We start from the raw sequence: 19,622 nt of genomic DNA on the forward strand, positions 1-19,622 counted from the left end.
CACCAACTGGTTCAGAATATATAATTATTGTATTTACATTTCATTGCAGGTGAGAAGGCTGCAACATAAATAAAAAAAAGCAAACAAGTAACACTGTATTTTTGCTATGATTTTACTAAATATCATTGGAAATAGCCAGGTGACCACCTTACTATATTATTATAATTGGTATTTAAAGTTGAATGAGGCGTCCATACTACCTTATTAGGAGTTGTAATAAAAAATAGAGGGGCCCCTTGTGCCAGAGTAGAAATAAAAGCACTATTCGTGTTGCCAGGCAAAATGTACATATATTTTTTTTTAATGGAACCTCTTCGCTAAAAAGTAAATTTTATTGTGGCTTTATAAAGATTTTTGATGGTTTATTATACGTTCCTAAAACTACAATTAGTAGTAACATCTTGTTCTTAATTTTTAAACTTTAAATAATTGAACACACTCCACCAGGAAAAATTGGTAAAAGTGAGAAAATATAGACACCTTTACCTTTATTTTGTCATTTAAAGTTGCTGCTTTTCCTATCTAAATCACTATAATTTTGATACTACAGTAATAGCTACAGAAAATCTATGTAAACAATAGGCATAAAAAGAAATCAACCTCCCAGTGGGGGTGGGAGAGAGAGACCTTTCATTTTAAAGGATGCTCTGATATCAGCTTTAAAGGGACATTGTACACTAGATTTTTCTTTGCAAAAATGTTTTGTAGATGATCCATTTCTATAGCCTTTACAGCTTCTTTTTTAAAATGTTTAGTTTTGCTTATTTTTAAATACCATTGCGCCGATTTTCAGACTCCTAACCAAGCCCCAAAGTTTTAGGAGTCTGATGATGTCTACCTACTTCAGCTTGCTCCTGTTTGTGTAAAGGGTCTTTTCATATGCAGAAGAAGGGGGAGGGGTGGAGTTTCTGCTCTTTTTGCTATAGAACCACTTGCAGTGGGTGTTCCAGCTAACCTTTTCAACTGGGAGCTTCTAAATAACAGTTTTATACTGGATTTTTAGATCAGCATCTGTGCATATTATTCTTTATAGTAGTGTCTATTACATGTAGTTAATTGAAAATTAGTGTATACTGTCCCTTTAAATACAATAGACTCTGGCGGAGCCTGAGGAAGCCAAGAAATGGCTGCTTAACTGTGGAGCTCCAGGCAGTACACGGTACATTGAGACTGCAATGAAGATATAGGGACAGCAGAGAAGGTCCCCAGTCCCCACACTGATAACCGGAATATATGAGGAGCAACTTGTGACCAAAAAAAGTAAGCTGCGAGAGGTTACGCCTGAATAAAGGGAGGATCAGAAGAGGCAGCACAGAGAGGGGAGCGCAAGATAATGGCGGAAACCCACGTGGCGCGACTGAGACCGCGGACTGCCCGATCGCCCGCTCTGAGCAACTAACAGATGAAAGGGGCAGATAGCGGGTAAGACCGGACTAACGATGTCTAATAGAAGCCATTAGGAGAGGCATGAAAGTGGGTTACAAAGGCTAAAAGGTCACATAGCTGCGTCTAGATGTGCAACAGAGAGCGACTTCAGCAAGGGCCCTGAGATATCAGCCCCTCTCCGGAGGGCAATAAAAGAGTTAACGCTTGCCCACAAAATAAAGCTTAGGCTCAGTGAGTTAGTCAGGAGAAATGAACAACATATTTGAGAGCATCTAACACAATATAAACTTCTTTGCGGGAGTCAAAGCCCTTTAGGTTTAATATATAGCAAAACGGCATGCTGTGAATGGCCCCTTTTCTCCTTCCTTTATTTTTTCTCATCAGTCAGTCAGAGTGAGAGTGCAAAAAAACCAAGAGGGGAGTCATTCTTACAGAAGAGGGATATTGACCTCTGCAAATTATACAGAACGATTTAAAGCATATCAAAAAGTCTGACAACAGGGAGATCTCAACATGACATCCAAACGAAGCTCAAAAACTACATTAGGTGGAAAACAGACAACTGCTCCCATTTTTTTCAAAACTAACAGAGGAGACAAATCCCCAGAGCAGCAGTCACCTAGAGCAGATGAAGAGCAAGAATCTTCTGCAGGATACCCAAAAGAAACAGACAGGCTGACGCCACTAACAAAGGCAGACTTAGATAATCTGGTGTCAAAACAGGACATTTCCACAAATTTTGAAAAGCTTCTTGAAAAAATGGAAATGCTGCAGAACACTGTTGCTAGCAGTCTGACAGAACTCAAACAAGAAATGGGAGAACTAGGAAACAGAGTGAACTCCCTTGAGGAAAGTGGGGAGGCCTTAGCAGAAGGGTTAAATGAGATTTCAAATCATACAAGTGCCCACCAACATGATATAGATGACATCTATGACAAATTGGAAGATTTGGAGAATCGGAGTCGCCGGTGTAATATACGGCTGAAGGGAGTTCCAGAGTCGGTGGCCCCGAAAGAGCTAAATTCATATTTGCTATCCTTGTTCCAGGGCATAACGGGCACCGAGGAGGCACACAGATTTCAAATGGAACGGGCACATAGGGCCCTACGACCCAAACCTAAAGGGGATGACCCTCCACGTGATATCATCATCAAGATGCTTAGATATCAGGAAAAGGAAGAGATCTTGGCTGCAGCACAAAGAAATCCTACATTTAAACATCAAGGAAATGTGGTGCAGTTCTACCAAGACTTATGTACGAGGACTTTGCAAAGAAGGGGTGCACTTAGGCCCCTCACTACACAGCTACGGAAGGCTCAAATACCATATAGATGGGGCTTCCCGTTTGCGCTGCATATTACATGGGAAAATCGAATGTTAATCATCAAAGATCCGGATGAGATGCCTGAAATATGCAGAAAGCTGAAGATGGATTTACCAGCTCAACAACAGCAGCGACAATTACCCACAAGAAAGGAGGAACAGATTAGACCACCTTTTCAGAAAAGATGGGATAAAGTACCTGAGAAAAGAAGGAAGACATGAAACACCGAGAAAATGTTCAGAGAGGAAAACAAAGAATTGAAGAAACAATGGAGTTAAAAGACCTTTGGGGCTGATTTGAGCTATTTGGCGGGACTAGGGCCGTCATGGCCTGGAAGAAGAAAAGTTATGAAATCAGAGACATACGTAGATCATTAGACAGATGAGTATGGTTTCTTGTTATCCAAAATGTTTTGTTTCTTGTTTATGTATTTTTTCTACACTGTGTTTGATTTGCCTCTTCTTTTGGTTGTAAAGTGATAAGTATAGACTACATGAAGGACACAACAAAGACTCTAATAATTTCATGATAATGGTCAAAAGACAATTTTGAACAAGTATAAGGGAGACAGGACAAAGTCATAGTGAGGCAAACAAACGGTTCAATAGGTGAAGTGTCCTGTTACAAAAATGTCTGGGGTTCCTACATTTAAATATTTATCGCAGTCTTAAATGTTATTAAGAATATATGACGAGTTAATTATATTGCCTGTTAGGTTACTATGAGGCAATGTTTGGCTGAAAATGTGAAATGTACAGTTTATTTGTTCTGTTATTGTTGGTTGCTTAATGTTTTTAACCAGGAGGTGCCAGTTAAGGTTAGAAAAGGAGGGAATGACATAAAAGGGGAGGAAGATAGGGTTGGGAAAGCAGACTATAGCGAGATGCATGATCTCTACTATATAGCAGACATTGAGCTGAGAAGGGAAGAAATAGAATTAGGAGGAAGCTGGGGAAAGTATATTAATGCCACATAATTTTATTCTCCTCTCGCACAACGCGAGAGGCCTTAATACAGATATCAAAAGAAAGACCGCAATGTCTCAATACCTGAAAACAAACGCTAAGATTATATTTCTGCAAGAGACACATTTTGTGAAAGACAATATTCCAGGGTTCTGGTCACATCATTTCCCATTACATTATCATGCCACAGCAGAGTCTAAGAAAAGAGGGGTATCAATTTTGATACATAGATCACTAGATTTTGTGCTGGATAGGGTAACAAGAGATAAGAATGGGAGGTACGTAATAGTCCAGGGTACGCTGCAAGGCACGAAAGTCACACTATGTAATGTATACGCCCCCAACGAGTCTCAGAACTTATTCTTTAAGGAATTGTCTACACTACTCACTCATTGGGAAAAAAACAGATTAATTGTAGCCGGGGACTTTAATGTTAATATGGCCTCTTTTAATGGCTCTGAGACTCTGAAAATAACAAATAAACAACATAGACACAATAGCATAGTTAAGTCAGTTCGAAGTTCGTTGGAGGAGCATGGGCTAGTGGATTCATGGGAGGCTTTGGGTAACACAGAGCGGGAGTATACCTACTACTCACCAGCACACAAGACCTACACAATTCTCGACTACATTTATATCAGCCAAATTCTAGCACCAAATTTAGTGACAACGGGCACGCAGACATGTGTCTGGTCAGACCACTCACTCATTTCTCTAGAACTTACGGGCCTCATAAATTTTGCTAGACAGCGATCTTGGACATACAACCCGACTTTACTGAAAAACCCTGAAATATTTGGTAGGATTCAAAAGGCACTGAAGGAATATTGGGAATTAAATTTAGGTTCAGTAGATAATCCGCTGACGACATGGGCAGCTCATAAATCAGTGTTAAGAGGGTTGCTAATAAAGGAAAAATCATTGAGAAATAAACAAGCAACAGCACTAGCTAGAGTACTACAAGGGGAGGTGGAACAACTCGAGAGGGAACACCAGCGCACGCTATCAGAGAAAACATATAAAACTTTAGTAGACAAGAGAAAGGAATTAGCTAAATTACTGAATGATGCATCAATTAGAGCTGCTTTGAGGCTGAAGGCCCATTATTTTGTGTATGCTAATAAGCCAGACAGATATCTGGCGAGTAAGTTAAGGGATAACAATAAATTTTTTTCCATTCCCAAGTTAGTAACACCAAAAGGGGAGATCACCTCGAACCCACAGGAGATATCAGATAGCTTTGCCCAATACTATGCACAATTATATGATGGGAATAAAGTAAGAACAGGAAACATAGATAACCAAATTTCAAAATTTTTAGATAGGGCGAATTTGAGAACTCTATCGAGTGAGGACTTGGAAAGCCTTAACTCAAAAATAACAAATAACGAAGTACTGGGGGTAATTAAAGACTTAAAAATAGGTAAGGCGGCGGGCCCTGATGGGTTAACGGGTGAATATTACAAACTTTTTAAGAAGGAACTGATACCCCACCTGACCAATCTCTGCAATGGGATTATGGAGGGGTGGGACATACCTAGAGAAATGCTTCAGGCAAAAATTATTGTGATACCAAAGAGCGGGAAGAATACAAAACTTTGTCAAAACTATAGGCCTATATCCCTAATTAATCATGATATAAAAATTTTTGCTAAAATTATGGCAAACAGATTAAAGCGAATTTTACCCTCCCTGGTCCACCAGGACCAGGTGGGGTTTGTACAAGACAGAGAGGCGCCAGATAATGTTAGGAGAACGCTTTCTTTGCTGGACTATGTGAAGGTAAAGGGGGTTCCAGCTCTACTCCTGTCGCTCGACGCAGAGAAAGCGTTCGACAGGGTGGACTGGAATTTCATGTTTAAGGTGTTATCGGCCATGGGTTTCAGTGGAGCTATTATGCAGGCGCTAGGTAGCATTTATTCAAAACCGACGGCAGTGGTGGGGGCGGCAGGATATTTATCAAGGCAAATAGACATTCTGAATGGAACAAGGCAGGGATGCCCGTTGTCACCACTGATATTCGCAATATGTATTGAGCCTTTGGCTGCGTGTATAAGGAACTCGAGAGATATTGCGGGGGTACAAGTAGGGACTTCTGAGTATAAATCTATGCTATTTGCGGATGATGTACTGTTGACAATCACTAGGCCACTGAGTTCGCTGCCACACCTCTATCAAACTTTACATGAATACTCAGAGATTTCTGGCTACAAGATAAATTCTGATAAATGTGAGGCACTAGCAGTTAATTTACCTCCCCATACTAAAAAAATGATCGAGCTGAATTTTGAATTCGCCTGGGCTAAGAGCTCTATCACTTATCTAGGAATAAAGATAGGCGAAAATTTATCAGATTTGTATAACTTAAATTATATCCCGGTTTATAAAGCTATTAGAGCGGATCTAAGGAAATGGAGAAAAGGTAACTTCTCATGGTATGGGAGATTAATGTCTATTAAAATGAATGTCCTACCCAGATTAATGTACTTGTTCAGAGCGGTTCCGATCAGTATCCCCTTACCGGAATTGGAGGCATTACAAACGGATCTCTTGAAATATTTGAGAGGAGCAGGGAGACCTAGAATAGCATCACAATTACTACAATTGCACAGACAAGCAGGAGGAGTGGGGGTTCCAGACTTAGTGGAATATTATCAGGCTGCGAGGCTGGCACAGACGGTTGTATTAAGCAAACAAGATAGTGGGTTGGTATGGCCACAAATAGAATCAGAGATAGCAAGTAGTTCGAGAGCAGCGGACATTATCTGGGATTCAGAGGTAATAATTAAACGGGAGACCTATAGGTCGCCAATAACAATAGAGGCATTCAAGTTGTGGAATAGGACCGCGAAGAGACTGCGATTATGCAACCCAGAATCAACGGCGAGACCTGTCAGGTTTCTATTGCCACAAAATATAAGAAAAATAGTAGACAAATGGGCGAATAAAGGGTTATACAGGGTGGCTGACTTCTTGCTGGGGTCTGCGATGCTCACGTTCAACCAAATTAGAGATCAAATAGAACCGGAACGGTTGCATTGGTTTGTGTATTTACAGGTTAGGTCAGCAATAGTAACATACATGTTGCACAAACAGGACCAACGCCCTACAGAACTTGAGAAAATGATAATGAAGGTAGATAGAGGGAAAAAGCTGATATCTCGAATCTACGTCTTAATTCAAAAAGCTAAACACGGGTCCAAATTAGAAGTGACTGAGAGATGGGAAAGGGACACATTAGAAACTTGGGAGACAGAGGACTGGAACGAGTTGTCGTTGAACTCCTACAGGGGTCTGATAAGTGCAGACATGAGAGAAAATTGTATTAAAGTAATGTACAGATGGTACCTGACACCAGTAAGGACGGCCCATTATTCTATAACGCACAACGACAACTGCTATAGAGGATGTCAAGAAAGGGGCACATTTAAACATATGTGGTGGGAATGTCAGGAAGTCCAAACACTATGGGGTAGACTCTCAGAATTGATAAGCACACTGTTGGAAGAGAGAGTGACCCTTACAATGTCACAAGCGTTACTTCATGAAAAGGTGACACCCTTTAACACAACAATTAACAAACTCATCAAAATTCTTTGCACATGTCTGAGAATCTGTATAGCCCGTCACTGGAAATTAGGGGTACCCTCATGGCAAGAGGTGGTGGGGAAAATTACAGAGACGTACACTTTGTCAGAACTAGCCGCTTGGTCACAGGGACAGCCAGAGCAGTTTAATAAGATTTGGTTTTACTGGGTATTGAGGTCGGAGCACCATCAGAGACAGGCAGAAATAAGTTAGCAGCAGAGATGTTAAGAATAGGAGAAGTCTATTTAGGTCGGATAGTGGAAACTAACCCAGGATGAATCTAGTACGGAAGAAGTGGAAGATAGGTACATACTGAGATATAATTTGAAGGTATTTAGCTTTTAGTACAGAAAACATGGCACCTCTTGGAGGGGGGGAGGGGGTGGGTAATAGTTGGGGAAAGGGATTACAGGGTTAGGCATCACTTGAATGCAATATGAGTACAAGATGTTATGGTTTCCGAAAAGGCTAAAGGACATATTAGTGTATAATATTAGGAGGTAACATCATATGTAAACTTTAATATGTTTGATGTGGAATGCTAACTCTCAGAAGACACTTGTACAATTATGAAATTGTAAATGATGCTGTTTATGTTTACCTATATTATAATTAATAAAAATTATTTCAACATAAATACAATAGACTCTTATATGCTGCTTTTCTAAGTACACTGGCCCTTTAAGAAAAAAAAAATGTTGTTTTCCATGTTCTGTGTGATCACAGACTGCTTTTTGCTGGATTAGTCTATCAAAGGGCCAGCTAACCCCTTTTATTCCTGTATTGTCCAGTTTCCTAATTAGATTTCCCTGTCAAGCAGTAAAGTTTATGCACCTGGTTTTACGCAAAATATAATTTGTAAATCCCAGGGCCTTAAGTCTTAATCATCTGACAGTTCATTATTGTGCAAGTTCACTAATTACAAATGTTCCCAAACAGTGTTTTCCCTGAAAATAAAATGCATAGCAAGCATACGTGTAAATTTGAAAATGAATTGCATATTTTATTTTGACAATAAATCACTAATTTACATCAACATCACGTGGTATATGGAGAAAATAGAACTTATTAGCTCTTAAAAAAGGGCACTTGCTGTTCTGAATGAAATTGCCATCACACTGAGAACATGCATTAAACTAATCACCGGGCGCATGTGCATGGTCTGTACTGAAGACGTGCCATTCGCTCACTGAGGTAGAAGCCATGTCTGCTGAGAACTGACTGAGGCATGGGCTTGCTTTATTTTGAGGACGTCATCTGCTTCTGTACAATGAGGGTCTTCATGTGATGACAATAACAACAAGAATATAATAATAATGTATTTAGTTAAAACGTACATAGGAAGTTAGTTACTATTAAATGTCATTTAAAAAGTGCCATTATAGTCAAAAGATTACATGCTCTAATGTGTTAGATTGCATGTAATTTTAAGACTATCCCCCCTTCAGTGCTGTGTGTTTAACCTCTGCAATGGGGTTAAACACATAGTAGAATTTCTGCTGGGACTCGCGGTGCACTGCTGGTCCTGAGCGTAAAACACAGCTGATCCGATCAGCAGCACTAGTTGCACATCTATGACTAGCGCTGCTGATTGGATCAGGGGTGAGTTCCGCTCGGGACCAGCAGTGCACTGCGAGTTCCGAGTGGTATTATTACTGTGTGTTTTTCTCTATTGCAATAGTTACACAATACTACAGGGTCGATAGTGTTAAAATGACTTACACTAATGGTTTGGAGCATACAATTTTTTGATTAGAATGGCTTTTTAATGGGACATAAAGTCAAAATAAAACTTTATTAATCAGATACAGGATGGAATAAAAAAAGACAAAAGAAATAAAAAAGAATAAAAAAAACTTTACAGTTTACTTCTAGTATCAAATTGTGCACATTTACTACTGAGCATGTGCAAGGGTTCACAGTATATATGTATTTGATTGGCTGATGGCTGTCACATAATAAAGGGGTCAGGGAAATGAACAGAAACTTTGAAAAACAAACATCTACTTTTCATTTGAAATTCATAATTGGTGTTATTACAATTGCCCATTTCTTATGTATTTGTTATTTATGCAATACAACTTTATTTAATAGTTCTTTATTCTTTCTTCATGAAAAAAACACATTTTACTTTGTTTAAAGGGGCACTAAAGTCAGAATTGAACTTTCATGATTCTATTTTATGATTCCATTTCTATGATGCTATTTTATATGCATCATAGAAAAATGTTGTTTCTTTAATGAACATATTTTAAATATATTTATACTCAAGTTTTCAAAATTTGGAACAAAACACATTTTTTTAAATCGACTTTTTATGTACAATCATGGACCTTGCAATGTACATAAAGTAGGAACCCGGTCACTGTGATGTGTTTAGTTAATACAGGAAATTGACACACGCCAAAGAACAAAACTTTTCATGGAATGCTGCGTGGTTTTGTGATTGCCATGCATGAGAAAGCTAAATTAAGGGATAGATTACAAGTGGAGTGCTAATTTATTGCACCCCCACAAACGGGTGCGAAATTAATAACCAGCCAATACAAGTGGCTGGTTTTTGCTACCGCAATTAGCGCTTATAAAATTAAGATCAGATCTCTGGTTGATTTTATAAATGTTCCCTAAATGCCCCCAAAATACAGTGTAGTTTATATTATTAAAAATGAAAAATTGTAGCATTTATATTTTTTAATAAAATAACTTCACTAGGCAATATTTTGGGGCTAAAGTTGGTGGGAGTGGGGAGTTAGAAAAAACACGACACTGGAAAGTGCCTTTACATTACGGTCTATTGGAACTGTGTGTTGCCATTTAAATATATATATATATATGCTTATATACACATATATTTATCATCAGAACAAGGCTATGGAAGCGTGCTCTCGCGAGCTCAATGCTCTTGCGCAATACGAACTCGACGTTGTGTTCGCATTGCACCTCACCTGTAATACCAGCGCACATTTGCGTGCTCTGGTATTACAAAGTGGAGTGCAAATATTGCTTTAGCAAAAGCGATATTTTGTGCTTCACTTGTAATCTGACCTTAAATATTGAATATTCTGCCTTTACTGAATACGTCGTGGACACTGAATTTACTCTTTAAAGGGACGGTCTAGCCAAAATTAAACTTTCATGACTCAGATAAGGCATGTAATTTTAAACAACTTTCCAATTTACTTTAATCATCAAATTTGCTTTGTTCTTTTGGTATTCTTTGTTGAAAGCTAAACCTAGGTAGGCTCATATGCTATTTTCTAAGCCCTTGAAGGCCACCTCTTATCTCAGTGCATTTTTACAGTTTTCCACAGTTAGACAGCACTAGTTTATGTGTGTCATATAGATAACATGGAGTTATTTAAGAGTCAGCACTCATTGGCTAAAATGCAAGTCTGTCAAAAAACTGAAATAAGGGGGAGTTCTACAGAGGCTTAGATAAAAGGTAATCACAGATGTAAAAAGTATATTAGTATAACTGTTGGTTATGCAAAACTAGGCAATGGGTAATAAATGGATTATCTAAAAATTCTGGAGTTGACTGTCCCTTTAAGTTTGTTAAGCTACTAGTCAAAAGCAGTGAACGCCCCCCTATATTTTCTTTTCTCCCCTATAATATCTTCTACTCTTCTAGTCATCCATAGACCGCTAAGTATACTTTAGATTATATAAACGCTAACATTTAGATATATTAAAATATGTAGTCAACTATTATATTTGTGAATAAACTAACAGAATGTGATCTTTGTTAGATAATGAATGTGTATAAGCGTGATACTTACGCCACAATTTGTATTGTTTGGAACGGTTTATTGTTTAAAAAATAAATAAATAAAAAAATCACTTCTTGATTAAATTGTTTTACATAGACAAGAAAATAATTGTATTGATTTAGTTAAAATGTTTAAAAATTCCCTATCAATTTATAAATCCCTAAGAGCAACAATTTTAGTCTTAAAAACGTACCTTCTTGTTTGGATGAGTGTTGAACCATATTACTGTTTGCTGTTGCCATACTCCTTTATATCCAGACTAAATGGTCTACTCCAATTAGAAAATGTCTTTTAGATAGAATCAGATACATTTTGAGTACTTTGCCCTCTAAAATGATTGTGGATGCCCTTGCACACATTATAAGCAATTAAATAAAGCTTTTGGTCCTACAGAATGTTTTGGCCCTGGAGTACGGTCACACATGCACATTTCGGCTGTTCTGTTAACACAAAAATGCAGCCGTTCTCTCCCTTCATTCTCATCTCTGCAGATCTTTGTGATGAGGATGGTTCTTTATAGAAATGACTGTCAAGCACGCATGCTGTAGAGATGACCCTGGTCCTGAAGTCACAAAATAGTCTAAACACTAAGAATTGCACAGCTCTTTAAAGTGATATTAAGCCCCACATAATTATCTCATGATTCCGATAGACAATGCAATTTTAAACCACTTTCTAGTTTACTTCTATTAAAGTTTCTTCATTGTCTTGGTATCTTTTGCTGAAAAGCAGGGATATATTTTTAGGTGTCGGCCCATTTTTGGAGCGCAATATAACCGGAGTTTTGCAAGAATCTTATCCATTTGCAAGAGCACTAGCGGGCAGCACTATTTCCTGCCATGTAGTGCTCCAGATGCCTACCTAGGTATCTCTTCAACAAAGAATATCATGAGAACAAAGCAAAACTGGAAAAAAAAATTAAAATTGCATACTCATGAAATAAATGTTTTGGGTTTCATATCCCTTTAAGTATTGGAATCAATTCCCTTGTGTTTAGCCCCCTGCTAGAGGGTTAACTCATAGTCACAAGTCATGAACCTGGAAATGCGCCCATGCAGCTGCAGATAAGGAGAAAATGGCCATTAACTATAGGATACGTATGTATGCTGTCTCTGATTGGCTCACTAACTACATTGTTGCTGGAACAGCAAGTGCACAATTGTGATAGTTTTTAATACTTTGGCAGGTGTTACATGCATAAAGAAAAGACAACCTGAAAACAACAACAACAAATGTTCTAAAGAGATTAAGCACTTTATTTTTATGCTAGAATGCCCTTTTAATGTAGGGTGGCCATATTGCCGCTTTAAGGGTGGACACATAAAGAATACATATGTCAGGGCTCTTTAAAGAAATTATTATAAGAACCCTGACATATGCATTTTTCATATGTGTCTCTCTCCCCTTAAGGTGCCAAAGGCAACCCTATTTTAATGTAGAGTGTGGTTTGAAAGCAAAAGTGAACTTTCTGTCTGTACATTTTATATAAGCAATTAAGTAATGAAGTGTCCCCCCCAAAAAAATTGCAATGTTTGCTGATCGGTAATAAACCCCTTGAAAATTATTGTGCTCTTTGTAGCATGTAGGCAGGTAAGGAGGGTGGAACAAGCACAGTTGCATTTTACAGCAAAAGCAAGTAAACTAATAAACGTATATTAAAAAGTAACATTTTGGCATAACTCCCCTGGAGTGAGCACAGTGTTATCTATAAGGCACACATGAACTAGCCCTGTTTAGCTGTGAAAAAACTGTCAAAATGCACTCAGATAAGAGGCAACCTTCAAAGGCTTAGAAATTAGCCTATGAGCCTACCTAGGTTTAGCTTTCAACAAAGAATACCAAAAGAGCAAAACAAATTTCATGACTCACCAGATGTATTCAACAAGCTCCCAATAGTGCAATGTTGCTCTGAAGCTGCATTTAACTAATTTGCAGAGGTTAAATTATTTCTATGCAAGCAATAGTTCTATGACCAAATGCTCTAACATGTTATAGCATTTTCTTTTTCCGCTTTAAAGGGACATTCTACACTCGATTTTTCTTTGCATAAATGTTTTGTAGATGATCCATTTCTATAACCCATCTGGGAGTGTTTTTGTAGCAATGTATAAATTGTGCTGATTTATTTTTCAGACTCCAAACCAAGCCCCAAAGTCTCAGATGTAGACAGAAGTCTACAGATTCCTGTTAGTCTAAAGGGTCTTTTCATATGGGGGAGGGGGGGCATGTCTGCTTTTCCTGATTTCCCAGACCCTTTTACTGGGTGTACCAGCCTAACATCTTTAACAGTACTAAACTGGGAGCTTGTAAGTACATTTTTAAAAGGTTTTAGATCAGTACCTGTACATTTTTTTTCTTTATAGTAGTGTCTATTACATGCAGTTATATGGAAACTGATGTAGACTGTCCCTTTAAGTGTTTTACTTTTTTTTTTCTACTTTAGACAATAAACAATGAGTTTTGTGATAGTAACGAATGCTTGTTAAAGGGACACTGAACCCAATTTTTTTCTTTTGTGAATCAGATAGAGCATGCAATTATACACAACTTTCTAATTTACTCCTATTATCAATTTTTCTTCGTTCTCATGCTTTCTTTATTTGAAAAAGAGGGCATCAAAGCAATTTTTTTGGTTCAGACCATGGAAAGCACTTGTTTATTGGTAGGTGAATTTACCCACCAATCAGCAAGAACAACACAGTGTGTTCACCAAAAATGGGCCGGCATCTAAACTTATATTCTTGCATTTCAAATAAAGATTCTAAGAGAATGAAAATAATTTGATGATAGGAGTAAATTAGAAAGTTGCTTAAAATTGCATGCTCTATCTGAATCACAATAGAAAAAAATTGGGTTCAATGTCCCTTTAATTAAATTATGAGACAAAAGGGTTACTGCATATCTGTGCAAATTTACAGGCTTAGTGGCCACTTGTTTTTCATGCTCAGAAAACATTTTTTAAAGTGAAGTATTCTTTATTAAAATTATAATAACAAATATGGCTTTTTTTGTTATGTTTCTGTAACTATGTTGTATCTAAGAAGAAAAACATTCTAAGTTCTTTTCAGAGGTGGCATCTCTCAGCATTTTCAGTGATGCAAAAAAACCTGAAACTACATTCTACATTAATGCGCCCAAGACACATTCCTACCATTTTTTCAACTTAACTGGAACATTAAAATATAAAGAACAATAGACGTTACTGTTATTTACAAACACATCTATTTACTGAACTCTGTATGCAGTTGAAAACGGAGAAACTGCTTCTTTATGGTTGCTGGCTTCAAATTGTAAATATTTTTATTTCTCCCATAGGAAATGGCTTCTGGAAGAAAGAAGATAAATACGACCTTGAAGCTAAGCTAGCATACTCATCCCTGCAAACAGTTACTCTACTCAGGACAGTGAAACCTGAATTTGAGAAGTTTTCCATCGAGGTGAAAAGTTCTGTTCAAAAACTAGGAATCAATGAGGACGATTACGTAAGTAGTTAAACACAAGCCTAATTCGCTAGCTGTCTGTAAACAACCTCATAATTTAATCAAAGGTGACAAAAAGCTGCTGCGTTCTATACACTATACATCTACACTATAGAGTCCAAAAAACCTTGTTGTTTTAAATATATCTATTGCAAGCAATACAAGTATATCATATAAAATATATATATAATAAAATAAAATATAACCATTTTTTTAAAGACACCGAGATGTAGTATTGCTTATTGCTTGCAAAGCTCTTAAAGGACCAGTAAATACGGTAGATTTGCATAATCAACATATGCATGATAAAAAGACAATGCAATTAGCACTTAGTCTGAACTTCAAATGAGTTGTAGATTCTTTTCTGAAAAATGTCAGTTATGTCTATCTCCATTCCTCCTGTATCATGTGACAGCCACCAGCCAATCACAAATGCATGTAAGTATATTCTATGAATTCTTGCACATGCTCAGTAGGAGCTGGTGACTGTGCACATGGAAGTAAATTGTTTAAAATTGCATTCTTTGGGCTCTATTTAACAAGCTCCGTATGGAGCTTGATGGCCCCTGTTTCTGGCGAGTCTTCAGACTCGCCAGAAACAGCAGTTATGAAGCAGCGGTCACAAAGACCGCTGCTCCATAACCTGTCCGCCTGCTCTGAGCAGGCGGACAGACATTGCTGGAAATCAACCCGATCGAGTACGATCGGGTTGATTGACACCCCCCCTGCTGGCGGCCCATTGGCCGCAAGTCTGCAGGGGGCGGCGTTGCACCAGCAGCTCTTCTGAGCTGCTGGACCAATGCTGAATACGGCGAGCGTATTGCTTGCCGCATTCAGCGAGGTCTGGCGGACCTGATCCGCAGTTTCGGATCAGGTCCGCCAGACCTTGATAACTATGGGCCAATATCTGAATCATTTAAAGTTTTATTTTGACTTGTGTCCCTTTAAACTCTACACTGTTTTTATGCTTGTGCGTTGAACAATTGTTAATAGGACTAAACAATATTACACTTTTATTATAAATCTGTGAAGTTCATAGTTAATGTTTGGGCTTTAAAGGGGGCATGAAACCCAACATTTTTCTTTCATGAATCAGAGAATACAATTTTAAAAAACTTGCTTCTATTATCAAGTTTGCTTCATTCTCTTGGTATTCTTTGTTGAAGAAAAATGTAAAAATGAAGCTCTCCAACATGCCAAAGTTTCAATGCTTTATTTTAGAAAGTGCAGAGTCAAACAGTGGCTGTTTGACTCTGCACTTTCTAAAATAAAGCATTGAAACTTTGGCATGTTGGAGAGCTTCATTTTTACATTTTTCTACTATTGTTGGGGAGTTTTGTAGTGACTCCTTGAAGCTCTAACCTGTGTGTATTGCTGCTGGATGTTTTGCACAATTTGATTCTTTGTTGAAGAAACAGCAATGCACATGGCTGAGCTAATAATACAAGGCATATATGTGCAGCCACCAATCTGTAGCTCATGAGTCTACCTAGGTATTCTTTTCCACAAAGATAATAGAAGTTAATTGGAAAGTTGTTTAAAATTGCATGCTCTGTCTGAATCATAAAAGATAAAATAAATTTGGGTTTCATGTCAAGCCTTTGTGAAGACTACAACATCATTCCAGTCTACTGCAATTAAAACTCTGCAAACATTTAAAGGGACATCACTCTAATTTGTTTCTTTCGTTATTCAGATAGTGCATGTCATTTTAAGCTACTTTAATTTTGCTTCATTCTCTTGGTTTCCTTTATGGAAGGAGCAGCAATGCATTACTGGGAGCTAGCTGAACAAATTGTTAAGCCAATGATAAGAGTTATATATGTGCATCCACCAATCAGCAGCTAGCTCCCAAAACCTGAGCCTACCTAGGTATGCTTTTCAACAAAGGACACAAAGAAAATGAAACAAATGAGATAATTTAAGTAAATTGGAAAGTTTAAAATGGTATGTTCTATCTGAATCAGGAAAGAGCATTTTTGGGTTTTATGTCCCTTTAAACATCAAAGACCCACCCCATTGTGCACACGACACCAACCGTACCCATTAACTAGTCAAATTTGATTTCAGTGTATTAAAGGTCCATGATACCCAAATGTTGAAACACTTGAAAGTTATGCAGCATAACTGTAAAAAGCTGACTACAAAATATAACCTGAACATCTCTATGTAAAAAAGAAAGATATTTTACCTCACAATGTCCTAAGTATTCACACCACATTGCAAAGGACTTTAAGCAGCAAATCAGTATGTCTGTCCGGGGACAGGCAAGGGAGTGAGCCTCTTGCACACTCATGTTATTTCCCTATTCAGTTTAAGGAAGTTTACTATGGCTGTGTTCGGCAAGCGATCCAAGCAAACTGGGACTCGCTTGGAGCGTTCTGTGAATACTTGCCAGTGAGGCACTGGGGGTTCCCTCAGTGCTCTGATGACGCAAGTCCCAGCATTTCCAGCGTGCTGGTAAAGCTAGGACTTTTCAGAGCAAGCTCAGACGCTTGTAAACATGGCAGCCTCCACAAGAAACACGTTTGTGTGTGTGTATATATATATATATATATATATATATATACACACATGTGTTGCTCGTGGAGGCTGCCATGTTTACAATAATGTAAAAAAGTAAAACAAGATTCCCATGATATCCGATTCTCCGTATGCTCATTGACCAATGCCTTGATCATATGTAACATATTGTTCTAAATAGAAAGCAGCACTTTTTTTTTTTTTTACTAAGCACGATTGTGTATTTAGTTAGTAAATTAGTAACCACTAATAATTAAGTCATTGTCCCTGTTCCGTCCTCTGTAAGGGAACAAGGATCCATAGGCTCTAATAACACCAGCTTCTTCCACGCACTGGCCCTGACATTGCAAAGGCGTAGTCACAAGTGGGTGGGGTCATTCATTGACAGGGGAGGGGCTATACATAAAAGAAACCTTGATGAAAAGTAAAATGGGCGGGGTTATGTAAAACAGGGGCGTGGGCTGTATCACATGGTGTGTCTGTCACTGATGCTTAGTGATGGTAATATGTCATTATATACTGAGTGTGAGAATCACTGATGCTTAGTGATGGTAATATGTCATTATATACTGAGTGTCACTAATGCTTAGTGATGGTAATATGTCATTATATACTGAGTGTGGCAGCAACATTCCTTCTGAATGATCACGATTTGTGAAAGTAATTTTAAAGGGACAGTCTACACCAGAATTTTTTAAAAGATATATAATATATATATATGTATAATTTTTTAAAAGTTATATAATACCATTTTTACCATTTTCCCTAGTTTTGCACAACCAACACAGTTATAAAATACATTTTTTATCTCTGTGATTACCTTGTATCTAATCCTCTGCAAACCGCCCCCTTATCTCAGTTCTTTTGACAGACATCCATTTTAGCCAATCAGAGCTGTCTCACCTGAACTCCACGTGCGTGAGCTATATGTCTATATGACACACATGAACTAACACCCTCTAGTGGTGAAAAACTGTCAAAATGCCCTGAGAGAAGAGGCAACCTTCAAGGGCTAAGAAATTAGCATATGAACCTCTTATGTTTAGCTTTCAACTAAGAATACCAAGAGAACAAAACAAAATTGGTGATAAAAGTAAATTTGAAAATTGTTTAAATTACATTCTCTATCTGAATCATGAAAGTTTATTTTGGACTAGACTGTCCCTTTAAATTTACAACATATATATAAGTGTTGTAAATTTAATAATACTTTCACAAGTAAGGAAGCTTATAATAAACGTTCACATGCGCAAAGGGATCTACTGCACGATAATGGAGTACACATATATAATTCATATATGAGACGTTTCTATTTGCATGCAATATTTCTAATACTTAAAAGGTATTAGAAATATTGCATACAAATAGAAGTGTCTCTGTACTATGCAGATACATTTGCGCACCTTACTAATCTGTCAATGCATGGTGACGTGGGACATTGCGATGGGAGCTTTTTCTCAAAGCTCCCTAACTGGTGACGTATACACAGCGCCACGTCATCACCACTGCCTATGTGCCGGCGCTGAGTGTAAGTGAGTGTAAGTGCTACCCGAACACGGCTTATGAAATCTCATGAGAGTTAAGTGAAATCTCATGAGATCACAGTAAAAGAGTTAATGACCTCAGCACTGTTGATGCTGACTGGCTGCAGTTCATTTTTTTTTTTTTACCTGCAGCTGGACAGCAGCTGAAGTATACCTTTTTACATAGCACTTACTCTGGTGAGCTGAGGAAATTGTGAGGTAAAATATCTTCCTATATTTTCAGCTTTTTACAGTTATATTGCATCAGTTTCAAGTGATTTAGCATATGAGTATTATGTCCCTTTAACTAGTTAATGAATATGGCTGGTGCCATCTGCAGGGCTTTTGGGTTTAAATGGACACAAAATCAATGTTTTAAAATTCATTAAACTCGTAATTTATTATTGCATTTTTCATTGTTTTGCTGTCCAGGAAATTCCCTTTTGAAAAGTCATTTGAGCATCTTGTGACACATAAACTTGTGCGTAAAACTTGTGAATGCGTGTGCTAATAGCCATACTGAAGAAGTATGTTTATAATCGTAGACTAAAAGCTTTAACCTGTGAGTTGTAATAAACATGCACATTTGTTTTCATGTAAAAACGATGAATTTTTACATATTCATTGCAAAAACCAAAAACAGTAAACTAACAATCGTTTAACAAATAGACAAGTGAAAGGAGTGCATGCGACAAAAGATTATGGCCTAGATTACAAGAAGAATGCTAATTTATCGCGCACCCACAAACGGGCAAATTTGTCTGTTTGCGGGCGCGTGAAAAGTTAACCAGCCATTACAAGTGGCTGGTTATTGCTACCGCAAACTCGCGGTAGCAATTATTGCTTACAAAATTAACCAGAGATCAGATCTGGTTAATAAACTGAGTACCAATAAATTGGGTAATAATAACAACTATTACTATTCAGCTGCCGATTTGGTTAATTCCGAGAGCGAGCGCTGAAAAAGAGCTTTGAGTCCCACTGGGAGAAAGGCGCTATATCAATACTAGTTATTGTTATTATATTAAACTTTTTTTTCTTTCATGATTTAGATACAGCCTGTC

At 37.7% G+C, this 19,622-nt stretch overlaps 1 protein-coding gene across 3 annotated transcripts in view; it reads left to right on the top strand.

Moving 5' to 3' along the window:
* Positions 1 to 19,622, top strand: part of NPR3 (natriuretic peptide receptor 3) — a 222,792-nt gene that overhangs the window by 75,911 nt on the left and 127,259 nt on the right. For all 3 annotated transcript variants that reach the window (XM_053701182.1, XM_053701180.1, XM_053701181.1), the window contains one exon: positions 14,349 to 14,515. In XM_053701182.1, coding sequence (XP_053557157.1) covers positions 14,349 to 14,515 — 167 coding nt within the window. The remainder of the gene's footprint in view (positions 1 to 14,348; positions 14,516 to 19,622) is intronic.

This window comes from Bombina bombina, chromosome 2 (assembly GCF_027579735.1).
Source record: "Bombina bombina isolate aBomBom1 chromosome 2, aBomBom1.pri, whole genome shotgun sequence".
Lineage (NCBI taxonomy): Eukaryota > Metazoa > Chordata > Amphibia > Anura > Bombinatoridae > Bombina > Bombina bombina.